This window comes from Scatophagus argus, chromosome 6, assembly GCF_020382885.2.
Source record: "Scatophagus argus isolate fScaArg1 chromosome 6, fScaArg1.pri, whole genome shotgun sequence".
Classification (NCBI taxonomy): Eukaryota; Metazoa; Chordata; class Actinopteri; family Scatophagidae; genus Scatophagus; species Scatophagus argus.
In genome coordinates, this window is record NC_058498.1 from 3577291 (window position 1) to 3602688 (window position 25398).

A 25398-nucleotide genomic window follows, 5' to 3' on the forward strand; every position below is an offset into this window, starting at 1 on the left:
CCACATTTATGTGAGAAGATTCAAAATAATAATACAAAATTACAATATATAATAAACAGTACGCTTACGACAGATTGACGGGACTATACTGATACCCAGCAGCTCCACTCTTTCCAGTCATAACATTAAAATGGTGTACACATTGATGGACCGTTAATAACATACAACAGCGGGTGCTTTTACTTATAACATAGTATTTTTTACACTGTGCTACTGCTTCTTTTACTCAAGCAAAAGATGAGTATGTCTTCCACCATTGAAAACGTTTCCTTACACTTTTAACAGTATTAATTTATGACTTTACACGATGATATTTGTAAAAAATCTATCTAGCTTTGTCTTAGCAAAATATTTTAACACGCAAAGAGCGGCTGAAGAAAACTAAACAGAATGTACCTATAATGGCCGGTAGGGGGCAGTCGCGCCCGGGAGTTCAGCGTGAACATCGACCCCCACAGCGTATTCTTCAAAAACGTATAACTCACTTCAAAGGCCTGGTATTGTATTCAGTCAAAAGCCATCTTTTTCCATAGATGGTGACGCGATTAAGCGTTGAGTCAGTGGGAGCAGAGACAATTTTCTCTGAAAAAGAGAGAATCACTTTGGATGGTTTTAATACCATATGAGTTCTGCACACACATAGCAGCTCCAGAATTATGATATCAGTCAGGGACGTTATGAAAAAATCAATTGAATTAATCAAAATGTCTTCCAAAGCAGCAGTTCTTTAAACTAATGGATTTATATTACTATGAAGACAAGGCAAGTCTTGTGTACATGCGCCACCTGACACTAAGTCTTTTGGTTTATTTGGTCTAAAACCCTCTAAAATCATTAATAACTGATGAAAGAAAAACTGAACAAAACAAAAGACCAACATGTAGTATGATGTTGCCTCAGATCATGTATAAGTGAAACATGTCATAACTAAATGGCTTACTTGAGCAGGTGACTTCAGAATAGAACAGAATAGAATAGAACAGAATAGAATAGAACAGAATAGGGAATTCCTGTGCATGCACAATAAATCAGAGTTTACAACATTTTCACAGCTACTTTGGAAGCCAATCCATAACTAACAAGCAATTTACACAAGTCTGATGTAGCAGCAGCTGAACTTTTGAAACGCCCATATTGTTTTCCTATTCATAGATTCTAGAAAAAAACCATATTGGACAAAAGTTATGATGGGACTGGAGAAGAACTTTACAGCAGAAAGCTGTATTTATTGTGCTAATGCACTGTTTGCACACATTAACATGTCTCCAGCAGTGGTGTGAGTTAACCGCACCCTGCCAGGATCAACCCTTTGGAAATGTCTCTAACCCGCACTGTCTTTCCGTGACTCCCCCACTGTAGTCTTTCTCCACTCATCAACACAAAGGCTCTGTTAAGAAATGCTAATGTAAATTCCGTGAGAGTGTGAGTCCGTGAAGACAACAGAGTTGACTATTAGTGCGCTCTTTGACTGTTCCTTTGGGCAAACTGGAGCACAGCAAACAGAATTAAGTACCGTTTTATTCTGTGTGTTGGTGTGCAGTGGCTGAGAACAGAAAGGTGCAGAATTTGTTGCATATTTATTTGTGTATATATTATATTTTTTACTTTTTCTTTTATAAAGAATATGTCGGTAATTCCTGCTATGCTTGAGCCACTGTACCGAAATTTCGTTTGTGATGAAAATCCAAATGACAAATAAAGAAAGTCTAAGTCTAAGTCTAAGTCTCTCTAAGAAACAGAAACGTGACGCGGTAACTCAAGCGTCTTCTCAAGCTAAATTTCGCTGCCTTCAGTTTGTTGTGATTCTCCACCCTCCTCTCAGGTCCAGGCTGATCACGTGACCGACGCGCCGTCCAATCCGCTGTCAGAAGGACACGGCTCGTAATTTTGAACAGACGGAGGGCAGCCAGGCAGAGCTGAGTCTCGCTAATGCTGCCGTTTACAAGCTGGCAGCAAAACATTCGCAAATTCTTCGTCGGCTAATGGATATTTTGACCTGTCGTATCTAATGAAGGCAAAGCTTTAGCGCAGATTTTTTTCCTAATAAATATGAGTTCTCATGTTATCACCCCCGGACCGTACCGAGCTACAAAACTGGTGAGTTAATGCTGGATGATACGTGCATTAGCTAACCAGAGCTGGTTAACAGCTAGCTTATTTCATGCCGAAAAAAGTGTTGTCAACTGCAGCGCTGTGACTGTCAGTCCTTTGTAAGTCAGCGTTGTATTGTAGTGATGTCTAATAAAGACGGTTAGAATTCAACACATAGATATAACCGTTCATTCGTTTTAATGATACAAGAGCATTTGACATTGATGTAATATCGTGTTTCGTGAGTTACTAACTAAGCTAACGTTAATACAGTTAAATCGTTTTCTGTCCGGTACGTGGCTTTTCCTCAGGATTGTGGCTGCAGCTAATGCTTGTTTTCAGTATAGTGAAGGTACTCTGATATTTCAGTTATTCGATCAAAAATGTTTCGTACAGCCAGCAGTCCTAAAGCCAACGAAATTGGCCCAGCTAACTACTTAAGTTATATGTCGACATACTCGAAACTGGTTAAGGTGGGATTTTCAGTGTAATTTTTTTTTCATTTAAATTTTTTTTGTTTCATCAGTGCAAATCGTCATCAAGATGGTTGGCAACATTACATAATTTTTTGGCAGCTTATCAATTTAATGTTTTAATTTGATCAACTCTATTGTCCAACAGAGAATTTAAGTTCACATCTTTTTTGGTTAACGCTTGAAAAAAAAAAGCATACTTTTAAATTAAACTTGTCACTGCCACTTGGTTCTTTTTGCTTGTTTTTTCCCCCTGATGTAAGGTTCAAAACTCTTTCAACTTTGTGTACTTCAATTTGCATGGAGGTGGGAAAAGTCTCAAATAGTCAAAATCCCAGCAAGTCAGCAACACTTGAAGCAGAAAGAAAAACTTTACAACAATGTTTGACCTGTGACTCCTGGGTGACCCTGAGGAAAGCCACAAGACAAAACTGTTGGTCTCACCGTTGTACTACAAGTGTTGCTTGAGTTTTGACTATTTACGACCACTAATCAATGAACTTACTAATCATTTTGGCTCCTCTTTGTTCTCTGTATTTCATGGACATCATTGTTGTAAACCTCTAACCAAACTTCACAGATTCATCCCTGTTTCTCCAGTGCTGTCAGGAATGTCCCTTTAGGACATATCGCCGAACATTAAAATTAAACTGGATGCTAACATGGCTTGGTGTGTACTAAACTCTCTGTCCTCCCTCAGTGGAATGAGGTGACTCGTTTGTTTCGGGCTGGCATGCCCCTCAGAAAGCACCGCCAGAACTTCCGGCACTACGCCTCTTGCTTCACTGCTGCTGCTGCTGTGGACTGGCTTCACCAGCTGCTCCTTAGCAACAGCAACTTTGGCCCTGATGTCACCAGGCAGCAGACGGTGCAGCTCCTGAAGAAGTTCCTGAAAAACCATGTGATCGAAGATGTGAAAGGTCGTTGGGGCACAGAGGATCTGGAGGACAACAATATGCTGTACAGGTAGGCAGACCTTTGGAGGAAAATTGTTGAAAAACACTCTGCAAATTATGTCCAAACAGTATTTCCCACAGTTTGAGAGTGTAACTGTGGCAGGGGGATCAGGTGGGTTGGTTTATGTAGATGCTTATGGAGTGCTTGTCCTGTAACTGTTTTGTAGCAGTGGTGGCTGTGAGTAGACAAATAAACAGATCATTGGAAACTCTGGTGTCTGATGTTGATTGTGCTCCACCACACAAAATTTCACTGTCTGTGTCCTTTTTTTCTTCCCAGATTCCCCTCCAGCTCTCCTCTGAAGCCAATTCCCTGTCCAGCTCCAGCTTTGGCTCCTGGCTCCATTAAGAAAAGGTCTTCGTTAAGAGACAGGGATGGTTTCTTCAGGTTTAGGAGTCTCAAGAAGCATGAGAAAGAGACACAGGTGAGCTAGACTGGCCAGTCGCTTACAAGACAAAATACCAGTTTAGAGCCTCTGGTTTGAAGAACAGTCTAAATGGAAAAAGTAATCGTTGTGTCATGATGGTTTCTGGAAAATGTACATTTTCAGGAAAATGTAGATCCTGCCCTCCAGTCAGGGGGAAATCAGCCCGTAGGGGAGCAGCAGGTGCAGAGGCGAGAGCTGACTGTGGAGGATGAGCAGGAGATTTGGAGAGACATCACCCTGACCCAGTATAAACACACTCATTGAACTGATGAAGCAAATAACCTGTACAATAAATAAGAACAAAGACTCTGCTAGCGTTGAAGAAAGGAGATAGTGAGGGTGATTTTGTGTTGTGTTTCAGCCTGCAGAGGATTCTGGATGTTGCATCTCTTGATGAGGTTTTAGACCACCGTTATGTAAACCCACAGAACATCATCCATAATATGACCAAAGTCAACAAGCACGGAGTGGTCACACTGGACGACAAGACCGGTAGGTTTATGTATCACCTAAAAACCAAACTGTAGTTTAGTAGAACATGAGCATTAACCACATGACTCACAATCCAGAGAGGTACAGTATACCTCAGCTGGCAACCAGTCTAACCTGTTAATCATCTCTCTAGATGACCTTCCACACTGGGTTTTGTCTGCCATGAAGAGCCTGGCCAACTGTGAGTAAACAACAAGCTACTCAGGTTCTTTTTGCAGCAATGATGCACTGTTATTCAGTCTTTCTGTTCTGTATAAAATGTACAAACATGAAATGGAGGGGGGGTATTGTTATTCCACCTGAAAATTATACTCTTATACTCCTTATAACTTCCAGTTACACTTAAGAGTATAAGCTTTCAGATATCCTTCGCTGTTGCAATAACCTGCTGTTCATTTTTAGGGCCGAAGTACGACAGCGTGCAGCCGTCCTACCCCGGCTTTGAGAGAGATGTCTTCAAAACGGTGTCTGATTACTTCTACAGCCTTCCGCAGCCACTACTAACATACGAACTGTATGAACTATTTATCAACGTCCTGGGTAGGTATTGTGGCCTGCTTCCATGATGCTGTTACTCCTGACCATCAAACAGCAGTGTGTTTAATAGGCTCAGTTCTCATGTTACAGTGAAATGATGCTCAAACTGAAAGGATTGTCTGCAGGGTCAGTGATGTTCACATGCGGTCTCCACTATGTGGTTGTGTGGTTTGACCTCTAACAATGCAATTTTGACTGCTAACAGGTTTCGGTTGTTGTCACGTCTGTTTGTGGAGTCCTAACAGCGCTATGAGCAGCTGTACTCTGTGTGTATGCCTGTGATGTGTTGTCTCATGGTTCTGTTTGTACAGTAAAAGTCTGAAGTAACTAAACCTTCTCCCTTCCCTTCACTGTCTGCTTGCACTGACACTCTGCCTGCAATACTTGGCTCTCTCTGTCTCTGCTTCTGCTCTCAGTGTTTAGTGGGTACGTTGCAGCGCCCACGGCACACCAACGTGGTAAGCGCAAGAGCTTTGACCTCCCCTCAGCCCCTCCTCCAGCCAAGACATCCTTCCGCTCCACCGAGTGCCTCCTCCTGTCGCTGATCAGACAGGGGACCTGCGATGAGACGGAGTCGCCGATGAGAGAGGTGCTTGGTGGGAAGTTTCAGTCACGGTTGGCAGTGCAGAAAGGAGGAATTGGTCAGTTGGGAGGCAGCTGCATGAGCCTTAGTACAGTTGGTTCCACAAAGCCTCAAACCAGGAGTTGCTCATTGGAAACTATCCTCGATGACTCTGCCCCTCTCACCCGGCAGCAGCTGTTTTTGTCCAGTGACAGTCTGGCATCCTATAGCAACAGGAACGAGGATGACAGCCCTGCCATCGCAACACTCCACAGTCATACATACTTTACACCTGTGTCCAAAGAAACCCCCGCTACTTGTGAAAATGCTCCAGTGTGTCGGGCCAGAAGTAGAATGTCTGTAGTCTCTGCAGCAGGACTGTCAGTCACGCAGAGGTCACGACCCTTAAGGCCACGCAGCGTAGGCAGCTGTCTGGACATCGTCGTAGAAACCAGGGAGGAAGATGTCATGGAGACCAAGTTGCAGGGCCGAGCAACGAGCTGCCTTAACGTGAACACTCCTGCAGAACAGCACCGCCCCTCCTCAGCTTCACGTCCTCCCTCATTTTCCTCCTACCATCCTTTCTCCTCCTCCTCCTCCTCCTTCTCTTCATCTGCTTTGGCCAAAGTACAAGGGTCTCACATTACTGCAGGACCCGGTGGGCCCAGACCCGCCGGGCCCAGACCCGCCTCCAGCACCTCTAATCTTTGGACGCTCCCGGCACCCACTGTTGTCCGCCGCTGCCTCAGCTCTCTGGATGTGTCAAAGCCATCTCGACCTGCTTCGCTGTTCAGGCCGCCTGTCTGTGTGCCCACCAGCAACTTCAAGCTCCCACAACCCAAACCTGAGCACAGTAAGACCCTCTCCCCTGTACCTGTCTGTGTGTCTGCTTGTCTGTCAACGTATAATCAGACTAACTCCATCTAACATCTAACCACTCCTCGTATGCAAGGTTACAACTTAGAAATACAACTGCTGTTGAACCCAAGCATCAAGTCCAGATGGTGATTTCACTTTTTGGTGCTCTGTGTCATTTATCATTTCCAAAGTTCCAGTAAATGTATTGACAACAAAAGGAATGTAAGAAAGTAGTTTGTTAGACTCATCTTACACTGTAGCTGTAGCTGATTAATCTTGTCATCCATCCATCCATCCATCCATCAGTCCATTCATATCTAGTGAATGTGATGCAGCAGTGATGGATGAATGTGGCCACAGAGTGATACTACTGCTGCTTGTTTCTGCACTGACTGCACTACAGCGTTCACTTGTGTTCATCACCGCTGCTGTGTGACCTGTGTGTATGTGGATAGGCCTTCTCCAGCCTCAGTCTGAGTGCGTAGCCGTTGAGGCCCTGCAGCTCTGCACCCTCCTGCTCCCCCCCACCTCCCGCAGGAAGTTGCAGCTCCTCATGAGGATGATGTCACGCATCAGCCAGAACGTGGACATGCCCCGCCTTCACCCGGCCATCGGGACTCGGACACTGGTGAGGCACAAAACTTCAGTCGCGTTTTGTTTTTGTTTTTTTGTTTTTTTCTGTTTTGCTTCTCTTTGTCTTTGCTTACCTGTGTCATGTGCTTTGTGCTTCTTCTTCCAGATGATCCACACGTTTTCAGGCTGTGTGCTGGGCAGCGCTGTGGAGTGTGATCTGGACGAGCTTTTAGCCACCAGACTGGTGTCATTTCTAATGGATCATCAACAAAGCATCCTCTCGGTCCCGCAGTACCTGCTCAGTGCTATCAGTGACCATATACAGTACCTGCGCACGGTACAGGTACAACCATTAGTAAGACATTATGTACAATGAGCAGGTGAACCAGTGAGCTTACGTTTTAAATTTACTGTCTTTCTGATTGATACGATTAGATGTGCTGATATTGAGTTTACGATCAGAGCTGCGTCCGTAGCAGTAATCTGTTATTCAGATGTAACAGGTAATTCACCAGTCAGAATAACATATTCACCAGCGCTGTGTTTATAAACTGTTTTGCGTCCTGCATCCTGGGTGCGTATGGATGAACAGAAGCCACATACACAGATAACTTGTTCAGTAGAGGAATATTTACAGCGTACTTTTTAAAAAGACACTGAAGGCTTCATCTACTTTGAATATATTAAATCCGACCAGAAATACAGATGTTTTTCCATTCTCCTGATGCCAGGTCCCAATCGATGATGGCGACCCAGCTTGTGTTCCGGTGCCCATTTACACATTCTGCCATCAGATTAGCGGCGCTGAGTTTGAACAGCAGAAGCTGGAATCTTCCCAGAAGGCCATGGAGGAGCTGCTGGAGATGCTGCTGACAGACCAAAATATGAGTGAGAAGGACAGACGCAAGAAACTGAAGCGGGTAACAAAACACTCTCATGCTCATTCGGAAATTAGTATTTTCACATAGCGCTCAATGTAATGAGAATATGGTGGTGGTCTTGTTGACCTGGTTATTAAAGGGTCCTGCTGCTTCGTGCCCAGCTACCAGTTCAGCGCCAGTTATTCCGGGTGCTAATTTATCCAGTGTTGAACAGCATAAATGGACGTGTTACCCTTACAGATATTATTGGCACATATATACCCACATGTGGGTGTGAAACGTCAATCACATCAGTCATGAGCTTCCTTGTCGTTGCTTTAGTTTCAGAAGGAGTACCCGGACATCTACAGTCGCCGGTTCCCCTCTGCAGAGCGGGAAAACAACAAGCCAAAGATTAAACCTCCCCTCCTCACCATCAAGAAGACCAAAGCTTTCAGCATCAGGAACTGAACCAAGCACACAGGTGACACTGTTGTAGAAGCCACCGTCTCTTCGTTTCACTATAATGTGCTAATAGAAAAAGACCTGGAAGATCCACATCTCTTTGGAGCCATTGACTTCCTCTTGTTACATTTGAAATAGCGTTATTCCTGTTGCGTCTGATTCGTACGCTGATGAGAGTTCATGCAGGCCAGAAGACTTCTACAATGGTGGATGTGTTTATTCATGTTGTGTGAAAGATGAAGTTCACATTAGTTATTGTGTTGAATTATAAAATGTTTTATGAAGCAGGGTTTTTTTTGTACAATGTTTTTAGAAGCATCTTTTTTCAGTCAGATTTCGTCAACCCATTTCATTTTCCACTCACATGACGTCTCTGTTGATACTCTGCTGAGTGTGTGTGTGTGTGTGTGAGAGAGAGAGAGAGAGAGAGAGAGCACGCTTCGGAGTGCATTTTGGGAGAAAAAGAATATGCAATTCTGAGTTCACTGGTCCACATGGGAATAATTAGGTGATAGATTTTTTAATTTATATGAGTGATGATATTGGGAGCAGTGCTGGATGCGTCTTCGCTTGACACGCGTCTAACTGTTTTTATAGTTTTTAACTAAACATTTTATATCAGAATCTCACGTTTTATTTGAAATGCTCTTTAGTCTTTCTTCTTCTCGTCCTCCATGTTTTTGAGGCTCTTTCTCTTAGCTTTTTCACATGGTTCTTTTAAAAGGAGAGTCTCTCTCTCCTAGTTTCTTTTATTCCTGTGTTTGTGTGTCTCATCTTGAAAAATCCTCCATGCTAAGTTTTTATCAGCTAGAGAAACGTTTTGCACTGGATTGAGGCATTGAAAGTTGTCAGTAAGCTTATGCCAATCAGAATAGTTAATTTATAGATATTTAATGCATGTTAAACTCCCTAAAGATGGTTCCTCCAGTTACTTGTCATATTTTGGGGAACGGATTGCCACAAATGCAGCCTCAAAGAATTTCCTCAGCGGCTACAGCTTAATGACTTGACAGCTGTCAAATGGCTGTGCCTGTTTCCTGTAATGGCTGGCAAATAAAAGTCAACTGAGGATTAGTACAGAATCCATTTTATTTCATGTGTCTGAGGAAATTTAGCAGACCTGACTCTAGAGTTCACATGGTTCTCTTTCTTTTAATGTCTTAAACATGAAGTATTAGTTCTACTCTGATATGCTTGTCAATACCTCAGATCAGGTGATGTGTGTGAGTGTCTAACCGTGTGTGCACTCCTCAGCAGTGTTTTTGGTACAGACTTTTACTGAAGAGTGTATGTTGTACACCCACACATTTGTACTCTGCGTCTACATTGTTTACTATGCAAAGTCCTGGGAAATAAACCTGTTCAGTTGTCCTATTTATAAGCCTTTGTCCTGTTTGTGATTTAAGTGTGCAGTTTGCCATAGCTGATTTACTTACACTGTCTGTTAACTGTAGTCCCGACTCAAGTAGTTTTGACTCACTGTAAAATAAAAATTAGTGTGATAATTTGCTGATCTTTTCTGACGTAATATTCAATTAAAACAGTACACAGACAATATATTTAATGTCGACACTAAACTTGATGTCTGTAAATATATCCTTCTGAATTGGTCGGCAGCAAGATGTCTCGAACATGTTAGGACGGGGACAACAAAAGCCTGGGAAGGCAGGAGGGTCTCCAACAACAGGGGGAATAATGTTCACTATAATTCAATTCATAAGTAATGCAAGAAGAGAATGTACCACTGTTTTAGTCAGAGGTTTCATGCACTTTGTATAATAAAATATAAAAACAATTCTTAGATTGAGGGGTCAGTCTAGTCTAATTTGTGCCAGTGTCATGAAAAGGTTTGAGAATCACTACATGAAAATTAGAAAACAGCCAAAGTGACGAGGATTCATCCTCTGGGCACAGTACAAAAAAAACAAAGTAGGGTGTTATCATGTTCAGCTATGAAAACTTTAAATTTACGGTCCCCATCGTAACAAAAAAGTCAGTCATTTTGTTTTTATTTACAGCCTCCTAGCCTCCTCCCATCCTCATATTCAGTGTTTAACTTTCATTCATCAAAATGACAGAAAACAAAAAATAGTCCTGGTTAATTATTCACCATTTCCCTCTGTTTCTCGGTTGCTCTTCCTCCCCCTCCAGAGCAAGCCAATTAAAATAGTTTGCAGTTTTAACAGAGGTTCTGTCGAGGCTGTCTGGAACTAATTAGGAAGGATACCTTCTACACGCATATCCACATAGAAACAACAGAACCAACACACTGCTTTTTAAAAGCTGACTTTATTAGTTTGACCCACATCATCGCTACATGAGCGAGTGTTTGTGTTCCCAGGTTGACAAAAACCTTGACTTGGCAGCCTGGAGAACATTCTGCATGCAGCCAAGGGCCAGACGGGCTGAAAGGAAAGCAGACAAAGCTGGCTTGTTCAGACCAGAGGAGGAGGAGGAGGAGGAAGAAAAAAGGGGGAGCAACAGGCATGAAAGGAAAACATGGGAGGAGAGTGGAGGAGAAGAGGGAGATGCAGAGGAAGGGAGGAGGGATGGGAAAGGGGCGGATGAGAGGAAAAAACAGAGGAGGAGGGGGCCCGTTCCTCACCACAAGAAATCTCTGTGTGTGGTTTAAATGCGAGCCGGACTCTCTTTTTGCAGGCTGTTTGTGTTTGAGTGTGGGCAGAACATACAGCAGCATGGTCAGCCGGTGAGTAAAACTTTTCTCCTCTCGAAGAGATTTAGACGAAACATATTTTTGACTTTTCAGGGTTCGTATTTATTGGCTTCTCTGGAATGAAAGAAGAGAAAGCTGCTTTAAGACGCCACTCAGTGACGTTTGCTGTTTTCCTTCCAAGAGAATTTGATGGTGTGTCAACTATGTAGAGTTTAGATGATGTAGAGTTTTCCAGTAGAATTTATTATTTTTTTTTTTTACTGTAAATGAGGGAAAGCAAAACTCTGGTTTTCAACATGAGATTAAAAAGAAATGTGATCGCTGCAGCAGTGAGATACCTATTAAAACTTTGAAGAGATTATGTTTGCTCTCAACAAAACACATCCGCTGAGTAACAGGAGAAAAGCTGCACTCGGCTTTGTTTTATGTGTTTCAGTTTCAGGTTTAATTTCAAAGTAAGAGACAGATTTGCTGGATGCAAAGGTCATAAATAGTCAGAATTTAAAGGGGTGGCTGTCTTGTCAACTGTCCTAACATGATCCAAGTATTAGCTGGATATATACACAGATGCTTAATCATGTTCATAAAATTGGAATGCCCCCCCCCCCCCCCCCCCCCCCCCCAGAGTGGAGCATCCTGCCGGAGGCTACAAGAAGATCTTTGAGACAGTGGAGGAGCTGAATGAACCCATACCTGCAAAGATCACGGGTAGGAAAGCCAGCAGCCTGTTCGATGTTTTGTCTTTGTCTCCACTGTATGCTAACGTTATCCAGGCCTTGGGGACAGCTTCCACAAGGACTACCGGTAGTTTAACATTTCAGGAGATGCACTTATTCTCCTACTGAGACTCAGATGGGAAAGTCAGCTTCGCTCTCATACCTGTCAGTCGAATATATGAGACTACTGCTGGTGTTACACTTTATTCTGTGATCCATCACATTCTCTGAACTGATAAGGATTTTCAGCCACTTGTACTTTGTTACTGCCAAGGTTTTATCATACGTCTGTCCCACTGGAAGAGAAATTATGTGAAGAAAAAAGTGTTGATCAAATATTGTCAGGCGTGTTCTGAGTGCTCTATAGATGAACCTATACACTGAAGTTTCAGTTATTATAGTTACACAAACAGCTGTCAAAATATATGACTCTATCTGAATATTGCCATTTCTGGTAACGCCTGTCACAATGAAGTATGAGACAAAGTATAACATTTATGCAGCAGCAGCTAGCCTGGCTCGAGCCCATAAAGCTCACTAATTAATATTTTATATCAGTCTAGTTGAATCCACACACAAACTGAGCTGTTGGCATTTCTGCCATATTTTCATTTCACTGTGGATGCACATCCACATGTGACAAATAAAGAATTCTGATTCTGATTCTGATATTCAATTTAATGTTATAGTTGCTGATTATGTAATATTACCTGACCTTTTGCTGTCTGTATGGTTACTGTCTTACTGTGTGCCTCCCACCTCACCTCATTTTATAACTGGTCATCTTTGTGTGTGTGTGTGTGTGTGTGCGTCATTGCAGGTGTTATGCCATCATGGCTGGGTGGCAGTCTCCTCAGGATGGGTCCTGGTCTTTTCGAGGTCGGAGACGAACCTTTCCACCACCTGTTTGATGGACAGGCTCTCATACACAAGTTTGACCTAAAGGGTGGTCAGGTGACCTACTGCAGGAAGTAAGAACACCAGTAATTATCTTACAAAGTAAGAGCGTTTTTCTGCCATTGGAGACACACTTTTCTGTGTCTGCGTTTTTACAGCACTGCTGTACTTTCTTGTGCTTTCCTCTGAAGCAGTTTTTCCCCTGGATCTGGAATAGATGTCATGTCTTAACATTGCCACATTGCCATGCAGAGTGCCTGCATCCCAGTGTTTGTCACTTTTGTTATCACTTTTCAGATCCAAATCCAGATGCAGATCTTGTATGACATCTGATTTTTGTTAGTGCAGAGAGGTTTGTGGTTCCATTTAGCTGAATTCACCCAAACTGGAATGTTGCATGAGAAGAGAGAAAAACAAGTCAGACGCAGATGCACAGCAGCTAGAGACCAGACAAATCCTTCATCCAACTCCTTTTCAAAAGAAGATTTGACTATGGAGCAGAATCGGTGTGTTCATGACACTAACAGTTCAGACAATAATAACCTCTCTGCAGGTTTATCAGGACCGACGCGTATGTTCGTGCCATGACGGAGAACAGAGTGGTCATCACTGAGTTCGGCACAGCAGCCTACCCAGACCCCTGCAAAAACATCTTCTCCAGGTAAGCCGAGAGCGCTTCATTATTAGTAATTAAGGTCAAAACTACTCTCATATCTGTGCTCGGCTGAAGACTGGAAGCATTGGAATTATGTGTTGGAACCGTTTCAGTTGTGCTTCCAAAATCACAACCTGCCGTTTTGGTGTTAATCAGTGAGCGAAGGTGCTGGACAGGGCCAGGCCAGCTGTTTCCCATCGCTCCTGATACATGACACAAAAAGTGACTTGCATGTTTTCCAGTTTTCTTTGTATTCTGTGATATTATTAAATTGTTCAGAATTGTTGAAAATGTCAACTTGAGCTCTGGCCAATTATGATGCAAATTTCTTTTGCTAATTCCTGACCTGTTATGGTAAAAAAGAAACAATCAATTAATCAATAAAATATTTGGCACATAAGTCAATAATAAAGAAACTTTCATCACTACTACAACTCTGAAAAACAAAGGTTGAGTAAATCACAATGCCAGTTAGTTAATTGGCTTTCTGCAGGGTCTGTGTGAAAACTGTGTGTGTGTGTGTGTGTGTGTAATAAAATACAACACTCCACAATATCAATATACTAAAACATTATTATTACAACATCCTTGTTTCTGTGTAGATTCTTTACTTACTTCAGAGGCATTGAGGTGACTGATAACTGCCTGGTGAACGTCTATCCGATCGGTGAAGACTTCTACGCCGTCACAGAGACTAATTACATCACTAAGGTTGATCCTGATTCGCTGGAGACTTTAAAGAAGGTTAGAGCTAACTCTGTGGACAGGATTACTCTGAAAAGGAAGGCAATTTTAACAAATGATTTAAATGACACTTGTTTGATGGCTGCTTCTTTCTTGTATTACCTCTGTCTTGTGTCTGTGTATTTACATTAGGTGGACCTGTGTAAGTACCTGTCAGTGAACGGGGTGACTGCCCACCCCCACACTGACGCAGATGGTACAGTCTATAACATCGGTAACTGCTTTGGCAAAAACATGAGTCTGGCTTATAATATTGTGAAAATCCCCCCTGCTCAGAAAGGTGAGTTTCGCACCAGATTTTCATATGACGTTTATTTATCTGATTATCAGAGAGGGACATTTAATTGAAAACAAAACTAAACAAACACTTTACCATCTGCTGAGTGTTGATGCTTCCACTCCATCGCTGTCTGTCCGTTTCCAGAAAAGTCTGATCATCTTGAGAAATCACAGGTCGTGGTTCAACTACCCAGCAGTGAGAGGTTAAAACCCTCCTACATTCACAGGTAGCCAATCGGTTCTTCTGTTTCTCACAGCACACAAGAATCCCTGCTTTGGATCTGTACCAGCCAAAAACCCATTTGTGTGTGTGATCCCTCAGAAAATCGTTGCTGCTTCTGATGTATGTTTATCTGTCTGTCTCTCTCTGTTTGTCTGTCTGTCTGTAGTTTCGGTATGACAGAGAACTATTTTGTGTTTGTGGAGCAGCCAGTGAAGATCAACCTGCTCAAGTTCCTGTCGGCGTGGGGTGTCAGAGGAGCCACGTACATGGACTGCTTTGAGTCCAACGACAGCATGGGGGTATGCCAGGGGAGGGGCACAAGGGTGGCCATGTGGTGGCACACAGCCCTTCTGTGCAGACAGCCAGAGGGTGAGCGGCAGTTGGCTTGTTAGGATGGATTGATTAAAGTCCCAGTGGCCCTGCATCACAAACATAAACTGTTTACGTTTATGGGAATGTCAAACACAACCACAACGTGACATGAAATGGTCACAAGCAGGCGAAAAATTCCCACAAAGAGATGTAGCTGTTTTGTGTCTCTGTCACCGGGGGTGTCCTGTTCATAGGCACAAGGAGTGAGGGGGGCCTTTTACATGTATGTGCCCGGGTGGCCAGTGTTTCATAATCTGTCCATGGATGCAGGAAGTATGGAGTTACAAATACAATCTGTCTGTTGGGATTGGAAGGGAAGTATTGCTGTACATTTCTATTCATACAGCGTGTGTGTGTGTGTGTGTGTGTGTGTGTGTGTGTGTGTGTGTGTGTGTGTGTGTGTGTGTGTGCGTGTGCGTACCTTAGACATGGTTCCACCTGGCCACTAGGGACCCCGCAGGGTATTTGAGCAGCCACAAGTTCAGAACGTCAGCTTTCAACATCTTTCACCACATTAACTCCTATGAGGACGAGGGATTCATCGTCGTCGACGTCTGCACATGGAAAGGGTGAGTGTGTGTGTGTGTGTGTGTGTGTGTGTGTTTCACGAGCACTGTAATCATCTCATCTTACATGTCTTCCTCTTTGGCCACAGTCACGACTTTGTGTATAACTACCTGTACCTGGCCAACTTGAAGGAGGAGTGGGAGGAAGTGAAGAAAGCAGCGATGCGAGCTCCACAGCCTGAAGTCAGACGATACGTGCTGCCGCTGGATATACACAGGGTGCGTCCACACATGCTTTTAAAAGAACTTTTGTTTTGAAATGTCTTTCTCCCTCTCTTCCTAAATCTAAACTAATCAAAACTGATTACATAAGTTCCTTAAAATGCTCAGGAACCAGCTGATTGTACTCTAACCTTGTTTTAAAGCTAAACGTGTGTGGTTAACTTGTGTGTTCAAACCAGGATTAACTTAAAGCTGTTATTGTTTGGCTTTATGGGACAGTGGAGCAGCTTATCCTGGATCAGTATTTCACTCACGCCAGACTTTTGATCGAGTAGAAGGTGTGTAAAATACCCTTCACACCAGAGTGTGCTCTGAGTGTGTGTGAGTTCGTCCACGTGTGTGCTTGTGTTTTCAGGAAGAGCAGGGAAAGAATCTGGTCTCTCTGTCCTACACTACAGCTACTGCTGTTCTTCACAGTGATGGTATCATCTGGCTGGAACCTGAAGTCCTCTTTTCTGGACCAAGACAGGGTACACACACACACACACACACACACACACATCTTATACATACAGTATATTATTATAGGGGTCTCTTTCTTTGCATATAATCTCTCTTGCTCTCTCTCAGCCTTTGAGTTTCCACAGATTAACTACTCACGGTGTTGTGGGAAGAAGTATTCCTTTGCCTACGGCCTGGGACTCAACCACTTCATCCCTGACAGGGTATGAGCGCTCTGATCTACCCAGATTAGAGAAATTTACAAAGTGTTTGCTGAAGCTGATGTTAACGTTGCCGGCTGTTTCTTGTTCACTTGCTGTAGATTGTGAAGCTGAATGTACAGACCAAAGAGACGTGGGTGTGGCAGGAGGAAGAGTGTTACCCGTCAGAACCAGTGTTTGTACCAACACCTGGAGCTGCAGAGGAGGATGATGGTAGGACACACACAAAACTATACGTGAAACATAGAGTACACATGTAAAGATGAACACAGGAGGCTACTTGTTTGAAAGGACGACATCCAATAAACTTCAAAGTATCAAATGCCATCAAGCAGCACTCTCTGGCCGGCCTGTCTTCTGCTGTCTCTATCAAATGTAGGGGGAAGGGCAGAAAAAATAAAAATAAAATCTTCCGCCTCCACTGCCTCATCTTAATCCGTCTGACTCGGTGTTGCAGGTGTGCTGCTGAGCATCGTGGTGAAGCCGGGTGCAGAGAGACCAGGCTTCCTGCTGGTGCTGGATGCTCTGAAACTGACAGAGCTGGCCCGGGCGGAGGTCAACACCATCATCCCCGTGACCCTCCACGGCATGTATAAACCATGACCCCACCCTGACACCATAAAACACACCGTGTCCACTCTCCTGCCGATCAGCATCAGAAATGTTTTTTACTGGTGGTGGTACAGTTAGAATGTCTGTGATCCAGATGTGAACCCATCATGCCCATAACCACCTCAAACTCACTTTACTCAGAGAAATTCACAGTGAGCTGCATGAAAATTAAAACTCAACGAGGGAGGCAAAAGCATAAAATATTTACAACTGACTCATTTCTTATTAATTCCAGATTATGTCCATTCTTACTGTGCAGTGATGGTTAGTCAACAGTGCATCAGCAGTTGATGCAATTCTTTGATAAAGCTGAAGCATCATTTTTCTTTTCCTTGTACTTTTGTTATGTGGCTAACATGCTGAGCGGCGTCTGTAATGTAATCTGACTGTAATGTAAAAATGCTAATGCCATCTTCTTACACAGCTAGAAGTGCATGTGTATGGAGAAACGACCTGCAGCATGAGTTTATAGTCTGTTTATTTTGCCTTTGTTAAAACATTCATATTGGCTGCATTTAAAATGATTTCACCATTAAAATAGCACCTGTAGATTTGTGAAATCATCCTTGTAAAGCAAAAAATTACCATTAAATACAAAAATACTATTTTTGCAAAAGATATTTACATTTTTTTCTTCTTTTATACAAATAAACTTACATTACAAGGAACATTTGACACTTTGTAATTATATTACTAGCTACAGATTAGGCATTTACTGTGAATTTCTGTAAAATAAAGGCTACACACTCACTTTCCCATGAGCTGCTTTTAAAAAGGATTTTAATGAACACATCTTCATCTCAATCCTTCATCTCCTGACTGTTGACTGTTTTCGACAGGAGAACCAGAAGAGCAGCGACTTCTGTCGAGATACATTTTCAATCTTTCATTTTGCGGATATTTTGACCAGAAAGAAATGGAGTGAATAAAAAAAAAACAAAACATCACTCCGAGATAACTCTATGCCATGTTCGACAACGAACTGGATACACAACAGTCAGAATATTCATCATCCTCTACAAGTGCATCAATATCATACAAGTCCTCATGTTATGGGGATAACTGGCATCACCTACTCATACTGTATAGTATGGTCTTAGCAGGAGTTTGTTTAACAGTTTATTTGGGTGCAGCTCCTCTGCACAAAGTGGTGAAGGTGACCAATGAGACCTTTGTGGTGTCCAGTGAGGAGGAGGATGGAAGCTTCTATATACGTAAAAGTGTTGACTTCAGCTTCTCTGTGGAAAGCTGATACTGCTGCTGTTTGATGATGTCCAGACAGTCTCCAAGGACCTGCCAACACACACAGATTCAAACAAAAAGAGAAAGGTCAAGATGGAATTATGTTGGCACTCATTTTTTTAATCAATACTTGGAAAGCCCCAGAACAGTCAGAGCACCTGAATGGTTAGAAACCAGATGGTGACAGCTGAAGCGAAGCCGTGTTATTTTACCTTCCTGGTGTCCTGAGGCAGAATGACTCCATCATCCCAGAGCCTGGCGGAGGAGAAGAAAGCTGAGCTCTCCTCCTTTAACCTCTCATTCAGGCTGTCCTCCTGTTTCTTCCTCTCTTCCTCCTGCTCAGCCTCAGGGGGAAGCAAAGAGCTGGAATGACCCGGTGCAGCGATCGACACTCTAGCATTGGGCCACAGGAACAGGAAGTTAGGGTCAAAGGCCCTCCCACACTAGAGACAACCAGAAAACAAGGTTCAAATTACTGTGGGATTGACCCTGTAACCTAAATCCAACAGGAGTATAATGTATGATGATGCTGTGTAGCAGTACGGATTGCATGTATGTTTCTATGGTGCTAAGCCATTTGTTTGGAGGAAGTGATCACGTATTTTCAAGTCAAAAGGCTCAAGTCCAAGGAACGTGACAAGTCACTGCTGTTCAAGTCCAAGTTGAGTTGCAAGTCCAAAGTCATCAAATTTGTTATCCAAACAGAAGTCATGAGACTCACGTCCTCATCTCTGGTTAGCAACAGACAGAGATTGTGCATTAAGGCCATATTCTGGTATATTTTGGTGGAAATAATACTTTCTGACTCTGAATCTGAGACAAACTTTCCAGATGAACACTTTAAACCTAGAGGCAGTGAGACTAGAAAGGATTTTGATGGGGTATTCTATTAAAGAACATGTATTTTGCCACATTTTGGCAAAAACATTATGTATTGATCACAAGTGAGTTAAAAGATGGACGGCAGAGAAACTGAACATCCTGCAGGAGTGCTGTAAGAGGTTTTGTTTGGACCATTTATCTGTTATGATTCCAAGCTGACAACACTTCTCAAGCCCACAGTTGGTGAGTTTAAGTGTGTCTGGAGATCATGAAGTGAGATAATGAAACTACAGGAAAAAAAGCTTGGAACATCTGCAGTTTTAAGAAGATGCACAAAGACAGCGCCACGCGCTACTGTCTGCTCACCCATTAATAAAAACACCCGTTCATTTCTGATTCAGTTACTTTGACTTGACGATGGTGTGAATAGACTGTAGTGAAAAGCCCAACTTTGAAGGGGTCTTTGCATGCTTACAGTAATGTTTAAGGATTGAGCTTCTCACCATGGTGTAGCTGTCAGCGCCATGGCAACCGCCAATCACCACCGTGATTTTAGGGACGGAGGCACACGCCACTGCTGACATCATTGAACCCTGAGCCTTCAGACGGTTACTGTTCATCTCTGCCTAGAAGAAAGATTAACAGACAGAAAGAGAGAGAGAGAAAATTACAGAAGCCCTGAGAGGTGACTGAGAAAAAAAAAAGGAGATTCTGGTTTTCCATTTTCTTCCCTGTGAAGATTTCTGATTCATGCTAATTTCAAGAGTCTTTATTGTCATTACGCAAGCATAACAAAATTTTGAACCCTCATTATGAAATGCTTTTACACAGACCTGGACATCCTGCCCATGTGTGTTTTCCTGAATACCTGCGCTGTGGAGAGTGTTAGAGCTGATGTAGGTGCTGTGTTCTGGAGGAAGAGGAGGGGGATGTCTCTCTGGTCACACAGCTGGACAAAATGGCTGCCTTTCAGCGCGGCCTGGTACGACAGCTCTCCGTTGTTGGCTACTATTCCCACCAGGTGGCTAACAGGGTGCACATATGCAAAGTGAAAACAAATACACATATAAAATAACCAAATACGGACACGCACTGAATTTGTTCCTAAAAACTATTTGTTCTCAACAACAATTCACTGGCCAAGGATCTGCCACTGAAATTAGTTTTGGTCCTCTGTCTGCTGATGGGATTAAGATATGACTGAAGGCAGCTGCTAATCTGATGAGAGCGAGAGGTCACTGAGTTCGTACAAGGAGTAAACTATACAAGCGTCTCTAAAGAAGCAATAACAACATCAGTAAGACCAATTAAAATGTTACCTCTGCAGCAGAAAACTACAGAAACTATATCCTTGGTGCTCACTGTATTTGTTCAGTCATGTTTCTACTGGCCAGATATGCCAGCACAGTGCAAATTCACACAATGACTTTAATGCAGTTTGTGCAGCGATAGCGTCCTTGTTGTATATGCTTTAACAATAATAATAGTCACTTTTCATGTGATGAATCAAACATACAGTAATTGATGCATTTAACTCGCTGTTTGTTGGCTGAAAAACACACGTTGCTCCTGCCCTCACTGACTAAATCTAAACCTGCGCGTTTGTGTGTGTATCTTTTACCCATGTATCTTTGCAAAGCCAGTGATGAGCGTTGTTCCATAGCGAGCTTTGAACTCCCGGAAGCGGCTTCCGTCTGTCAGCCGACTGACCACCTGGACGGCAGACAGAAGCAACCAACGGCATGTTTTTAAGTGTGGATTCAGGGAGATTTTTCCAAACAGCCAATCAGGTCATGAGTTGCTAAGAAGTGTCAAGTTGTAATGATTAAGTCTGTCTGTAGATGTCTGACTGTTAACCCAGAGGAGGGCATTTGCTCCTTATGCTTGTCTCTACAGCCAACTAGCTTTGTGCGCTTATATTGTTGCACGCTGTACCATTTTAACATCCAGACTGTAGTTATAACTTCTGGGAGCGAGTCCCAGAAGCTCCTCTGAACTATACAGAGGCTCCTCCTCTGCTCTCCTCTTCTGCATCTCCTCCTCCTCTTCCTCCTCAGGCAGTTGGAAGTTCAAGGTGGATATGATGTTTCTGGTGCAATCGTACGCCTCCTTCTCTTCCCAGGCAAAATGGTCCACACAGCCACTCACCCTGAAGTCAAAAAAATAAACTGGACTTGATGATGTGAACTCATTGTTAGCTTAATTTCCTCAATTTGATTCATGGACCTACTCAGCGTGAAGCTTGGCTCCTCCCAGATCCTCTGGTGTCACTTCCTCTCCTGTGGCGGCCTTGACAAGTGGCGGTCCTCCCAGGAATATGGTCCCTATCCGGTGTACCATCACTGCCTCTTCTGCCATTGTGGGGATGTAAGCTCCGCCCGCCGTACACGACCCGCACACCACCGACACCTTTAGGATTAGTACATGTTGTTATATCGAAACAGCATTTTAAAAGGAGGCCAATTTTAAAACTGTGAGAGCTCTTTAAAGTCTGCTGTGGATCCGTTTCTCTTCTAACTTAACATCAGCTTTTGAGACTGACAATTTTAACTTTTCAAATAGTTAATTAGACAAATTCTGGCAGATCACAAAGTTTTAATGGAAGGTGCAGAGGTTAAAAAATTTAACTGAGATGGAATCAAATAATCCTTCACACCTTTTTAATCCTTCACACATGTCATTAGTGTTGTATTGATCAACGACATTCAATCTTTAGCTCATCAGGTAACATTTTTTGTTGAATTCACTTGATGAAGACTTGAAAAATCATTAATTAACGGAATCCAAAGTTTCAAATAACACACAATCGGACTGGTGCTGACCTAAAACATGGATCATATTTTTACCTTTTCCTTCTATGGACACAAGATTTTAATAATTTAACACCAATTTAATTTTGCTTTGTGTCATCAGAAAGGTAATTTGCACACATGATGCCACTACTCAACAACAAATGGACTAGAGAACAGTATCATACTCTTCCTTTAAATATACTTTATATAGCTTAATTCTTTGGGTATTTATTATTAGTACAATGAATTGTTTTGTCTGTTTGTACATGGTCTCAGGCATAGGGGCACGTCAGATGTGATGTCTGTTTTGTGTTTAATCCAACAAATTTATTTATCATTAACTTCACAGCCTGTTTTAACTTCATTCCATTGTGTTAAGGCAAACCTGTGCTACTTTATGTTTATTCACCTGAGGGATCTTCATGGCAGACATGATGGCTTCGTTATAGAACGTCCTTCCTCCCTGGTTCTTGTCAGGGAAGATCTCTGACTGGATAAACACACAAGAACAAATAAACAAAACAATTCTGGAGAAAAACAGAAAACAAAAACAGTTACAAGTAAGCTTCAAGAGATGACTGAAAGCCGACCTTCACATGAAAAGTTCCAAAGCACATATTAAGGAGGTGTGTGTGTGTGTGTGTGCCTGTGCGTGTGTGTGTATTAACCTGCAATGGTAGAAAAGCTCCTCCAGAATCCACCAAGTAAACGCAAGGCAGGCGGTTCTGAATTGCTACTTCCTGTGCCCGTAGCTGCTTCTTCACTGTGATTGGATACGCTGTGCCGCCTTTCACTGTAGCATCATTGGCAATGAACACACACCACAGGCCACTGATCCTGCCAATCCCTGGGTGGATACATTCACAAAGACACAGGCCACGTAGGGACGTAAGTCGAGCTTACATCGTCATAAGGTGGGAAATTAATTGCTAACTGTCTGAAAAGTTGAATAAATCTGAGGCTCTTAGCTGTAGTGAAATTAGTCCGATTAGACATTCTATGGTTAGTACCAAAGATACAGGACTGCAGCTAGTATTTTCTGACCAGTCAGACAGCCGGCTGAAGGGATGTCCCCATATGGCAGACCCAGACCAGCAAATGGCGACAACTCCAGGAAGTCCTCATCATCCAGCAGGAGGAGCAGCCGATCCCTCACCAGCAACTTCTTGTTTCTCTGGGTGTGTCTGGTGATGGCATTTTCCCCTCCCCCTTTCCTGACCTTTTCACTCAACTCCACGTACCTTCCAGAGTGACAGAGTTAATGAACGCCGTGCATTCACAAATTCACTTCAATAACGTGACAAGAATGGAACCTACTTCTTATGGCAGGCATTGCTGTTGCGGACGTTAGCTTCGTACACATGTTGGTGGATGGGCTGGAGGGGCTGCTCCAGCACAGGGAAGGCACTGCGCAGGGCTTTCCTCTTCCGCGGTGCAGAGCTCATACAGCGGACTGAGCAGTGCCAACGCTGCTCAGCCAACCTGCACCGCAGATTCATACAGAAAATCACCAATCAACAGTTAGTCAGAGATACCAGAGGATAAAGTTTAATAGAAAAGCATGTTTACCACCAGTTTACAGTTTCCCTATACTTGGAAACTATCAAGTGATGAGAGCATGAATAACAAAAACATGTCTGCAGTACATCATCAGCTCCAGTGTTTCATGCTAACATTTAACTGCCTTAACTGAAAATATGTCAATGACTTATCAAAAAGTAAGCACAAAGAGTTAATAAGTCAGATTCTTCTTCATTCATAATATCTGTGGAGTCCCAAAATCTAACAGGCAATAGCACCACTTTACGTGATCCTATTAATGAAGAAACATTTGTGATTGTGTCTGGCACAAGTATATCAGAATAGAACTATTTTTTTTTTTTTAATTTAACATCCAATGTAGGTTGTTATATTTCGTTTATAGTCCGGGGAACCACTGGAGGTCTGGTGATGCACCGGTAGTCACCTGTGATGTCTCTCTGCTGTGTTTCCCAACGTCCATGATGGTGGCTGGGCACAAGGAGGCACAAAGGCAGGACACACTCTCGCTCTGCTACACACACTCCTGTTGTGGACAAAGACAGAGGCAATGAGGACAAACAAACCAATGGGAATTCAATCATGAATCAGCTACAGTAGCTGTAGGGCAACTATTTCACATTACAAGTAAAAGTGATGGATAAATGACTGGTATGTCCAGCTTGTGCAACTTCATGTGACTGTAGCATGAATGCAACTTGACCAAACCATTGCAAAAAATATTGTGGCACGCATTACTATATCCACTGTTATATGATGAACAGTGAAGCAACATCAGAATGAAATTAAGTCATATGAAGACACTTGGACCATAAACGGTGGTGCAGATGAATGGGTGCTTGGGCTCAAAAAAGGTTGGGAAACATTATTGTAAATGACAACAACTGATCTCCGCAGACATATTCTTACTCATATTTTGTCTGTTAAACGTAAATCTAAACATAATTATATGTAGGCTATGGGATAAGGTTAAATGATTTTGTGGAAATCGTTAGCATGTTGTATACAGAAAGAAATGTATGCCAAAGGTCGTGAAGAGGTTGTGTGCACCTCAAGTGAGAAATAACAATAACGTTGTGGACTCATGAGAAGACAAAATGTAAAGACTCTCACCTTGACAGACAGCGGTACATGTCTGCCTGTGTCTGCTGTAATACAGCCACTTAGAAAACTTCAGTAGCTTAAAAACAAACCCAAGAACAGAACTACTTCATCGCCTTGTAGTAAATGAAAGGAAATTCTTCTTCCTCTTGACTGTGTTTGTTGGCAGTTTGCACTCTACTGCCACCCACAGGAGCGGAAGGCGAAGTGTAAAGTGGCAGGAAGATTAAACTGAAGAACTAAAGTCTACCTGCTTAACAGGTGAATGTAAATACACACACTCAAATGATAAGATAAGATAAGATAAGATAAGATAAGATAAGATAAGTTAATCCTTTATCAGTCCCATAACTTAGAAATTACAGATGATGTACTTATGTCGAGATTTGAGGTTGCTGTCCTTGACTTGATTATTATATGATTTTTTTAATAATACGTTTTATTTGTTATTCTGTTTTGCTTCTGTATACACATAGCACACACAGGTGTAAGTATTTAAGAACTATATTGTTATTTCTATCTATCTATCTATCTATCTATCTATCTGTAGTGACAGATTTTGGCCGCTAGAGGGAACTGGTTACTCACTAATTACTCACTAATTTGGTCTGTGTCCAAACTATTATGGCAGTAAGAGTTTAATATTAACAAAATAAAAACAGAAACTGGCCCCTTTGTGGTTTAAATAAATCACAGATGTTTTGAAAGTGAAATGTTTGTGTTAGAGGGCTTTGGAAACGCACTGTAGGCCTACATGATATGTGCATAAACTGAGAGAAGATGCTTGTATTTTTGAATTAATCCAGCTATTGTGGGACAGAGAGCACAGCCAGAAGTTTAAGTAATTTGTTATAAACGTTGCAAAAGTATCATATGGGGATAAAAAATTAAACAACAACACCCCATTGTAAATTCCTTACGATATATAGCAGACGACAGACAAATTCTATATCAGATATTAGTGCATAGCCATGTTTTTGATTTC

At 42.5% G+C, this 25398-nt stretch overlaps 3 protein-coding genes across 5 annotated transcripts; 2 read left to right on the forward strand and 1 right to left on the reverse strand.

Annotated features, from left to right (window-relative positions):
• The first annotated feature begins 1905 nt into the window (after window positions 1–1905).
• On the forward strand, window positions 1906–9673 carry depdc1a (DEP domain containing 1a). Of its 3 annotated transcripts, none has more exons than XM_046392448.1 (12): window positions 1906–2097; window positions 3265–3530; window positions 3801–3945; window positions 4072–4193; window positions 4310–4440; window positions 4574–4621; window positions 4843–4980; window positions 5394–6392; window positions 6853–7025; window positions 7137–7325; window positions 7702–7890; window positions 8173–9673. In XM_046392448.1, the coding sequence occupies exons 1-12, from the start codon at window positions 2050–2052 to the stop codon at window positions 8299–8301; spliced, it is 2577 nt and encodes an 858-aa protein (XP_046248404.1). In that variant the 5' UTR covers window positions 1906–2049; the 3' UTR covers window positions 8302–9673. The 3 variants fall into 3 exon arrangements, with proteins under 3 accessions (XP_046248404.1, XP_046248405.1, XP_046248407.1); XM_046392449.1 differs by having other exon boundaries at window positions 7137–7313; XM_046392451.1 differs by lacking the exon at window positions 5394–6392.
• Window positions 9674–10799: 1126 nt separating this feature from the next.
• Window positions 10800–17667, forward strand: LOC124060914 (retinal Mueller cells isomerohydrolase-like). The gene is made up of 14 exons (XM_046392311.1): window positions 10800–11002; window positions 11595–11677; window positions 12506–12656; window positions 13136–13243; window positions 13840–13981; window positions 14114–14261; window positions 14406–14487; window positions 14650–14782; window positions 15282–15424; window positions 15511–15640; window positions 15999–16113; window positions 16214–16308; window positions 16407–16518; window positions 16763–17667. Exons 1-14 carry the CDS (start codon window positions 10824–10826, stop codon window positions 16906–16908), a joined length of 1767 nt encoding a protein of 588 aa, XP_046248267.1. The 5' UTR covers window positions 10800–10823; the 3' UTR covers window positions 16909–17667.
• Window positions 17379–24579, reverse strand: si:ch211-198n5.11 (methylcrotonoyl-coenzyme A carboxylase 2). The gene is made up of 13 exons (XM_046392310.1): window positions 24426–24579; window positions 23740–23838; window positions 23091–23255; window positions 22818–23014; window positions 22442–22620; window positions 22183–22263; window positions 21212–21390; window positions 20917–21130; window positions 20603–20694; window positions 19850–20006; window positions 19485–19607; window positions 18372–18602; window positions 17379–18210 (listed from the first exon to the last, which is right to left on the reverse strand). The coding sequence occupies exons 1-13, from the start codon at window positions 24443–24445 to the stop codon at window positions 18124–18126; spliced, it is 1824 nt and encodes a 607-aa protein (XP_046248266.1). The 5' UTR covers window positions 24446–24579; the 3' UTR covers window positions 17379–18123.
• Between the last annotated feature and the right edge of the window lie 819 nt (window positions 24580–25398).

Coding starts and splice junctions, on each gene's coding strand:
- LOC124060914 (XM_046392311.1), top strand. CDS start 10,824: ATGCAGAGGAAGGGAGGAGGGATGGGAAAGGGGCGGATGAGAGGAAAA. Junction 13,982..14,113: donor CGCTGGAGACTTTAAAGAAG/GTTAGAGCTAAC, acceptor TATTTACATTAG/GTGGACCTGTGTAAGTACCT. Junction 16,309..16,406: donor ACCACTTCATCCCTGACAGG/GTATGAGCGCTC, acceptor CACTTGCTGTAG/ATTGTGAAGCTGAATGTACA.
- si:ch211-198n5.11 (XM_046392310.1), bottom strand. CDS start 24,445: ATGTACCGCTGTCTGTCAAG. Junction 21,391..22,182: donor CTGCCATGAAGATCCCTCAG/GTGAATAAACAT, acceptor CTAATCCTAAAG/GTGTCGGTGGTGTGCGGGTC. Junction 21,131..21,211: donor GGAGCCAAGCTTCACGCTGA/GTAGGTCCATGA, acceptor TTTTGACTTCAG/GGTGAGTGGCTGTGTGGACC.
- depdc1a (XM_046392448.1), top strand. CDS start 2,050: ATGAGTTCTCATGTTATCACCCCCGGACCGTACCGAGCTACAAAACTG. Junction 4,194..4,309: donor AGAGACATCACCCTGACCCA/GTATAAACACAC, acceptor GTTGTGTTTCAG/CCTGCAGAGGATTCTGGATG. Junction 7,326..7,701: donor CGGTACAGGTACAACCATTA/GTAAGACATTAT, acceptor TCCTGATGCCAG/GTCCCAATCGATGATGGCGA.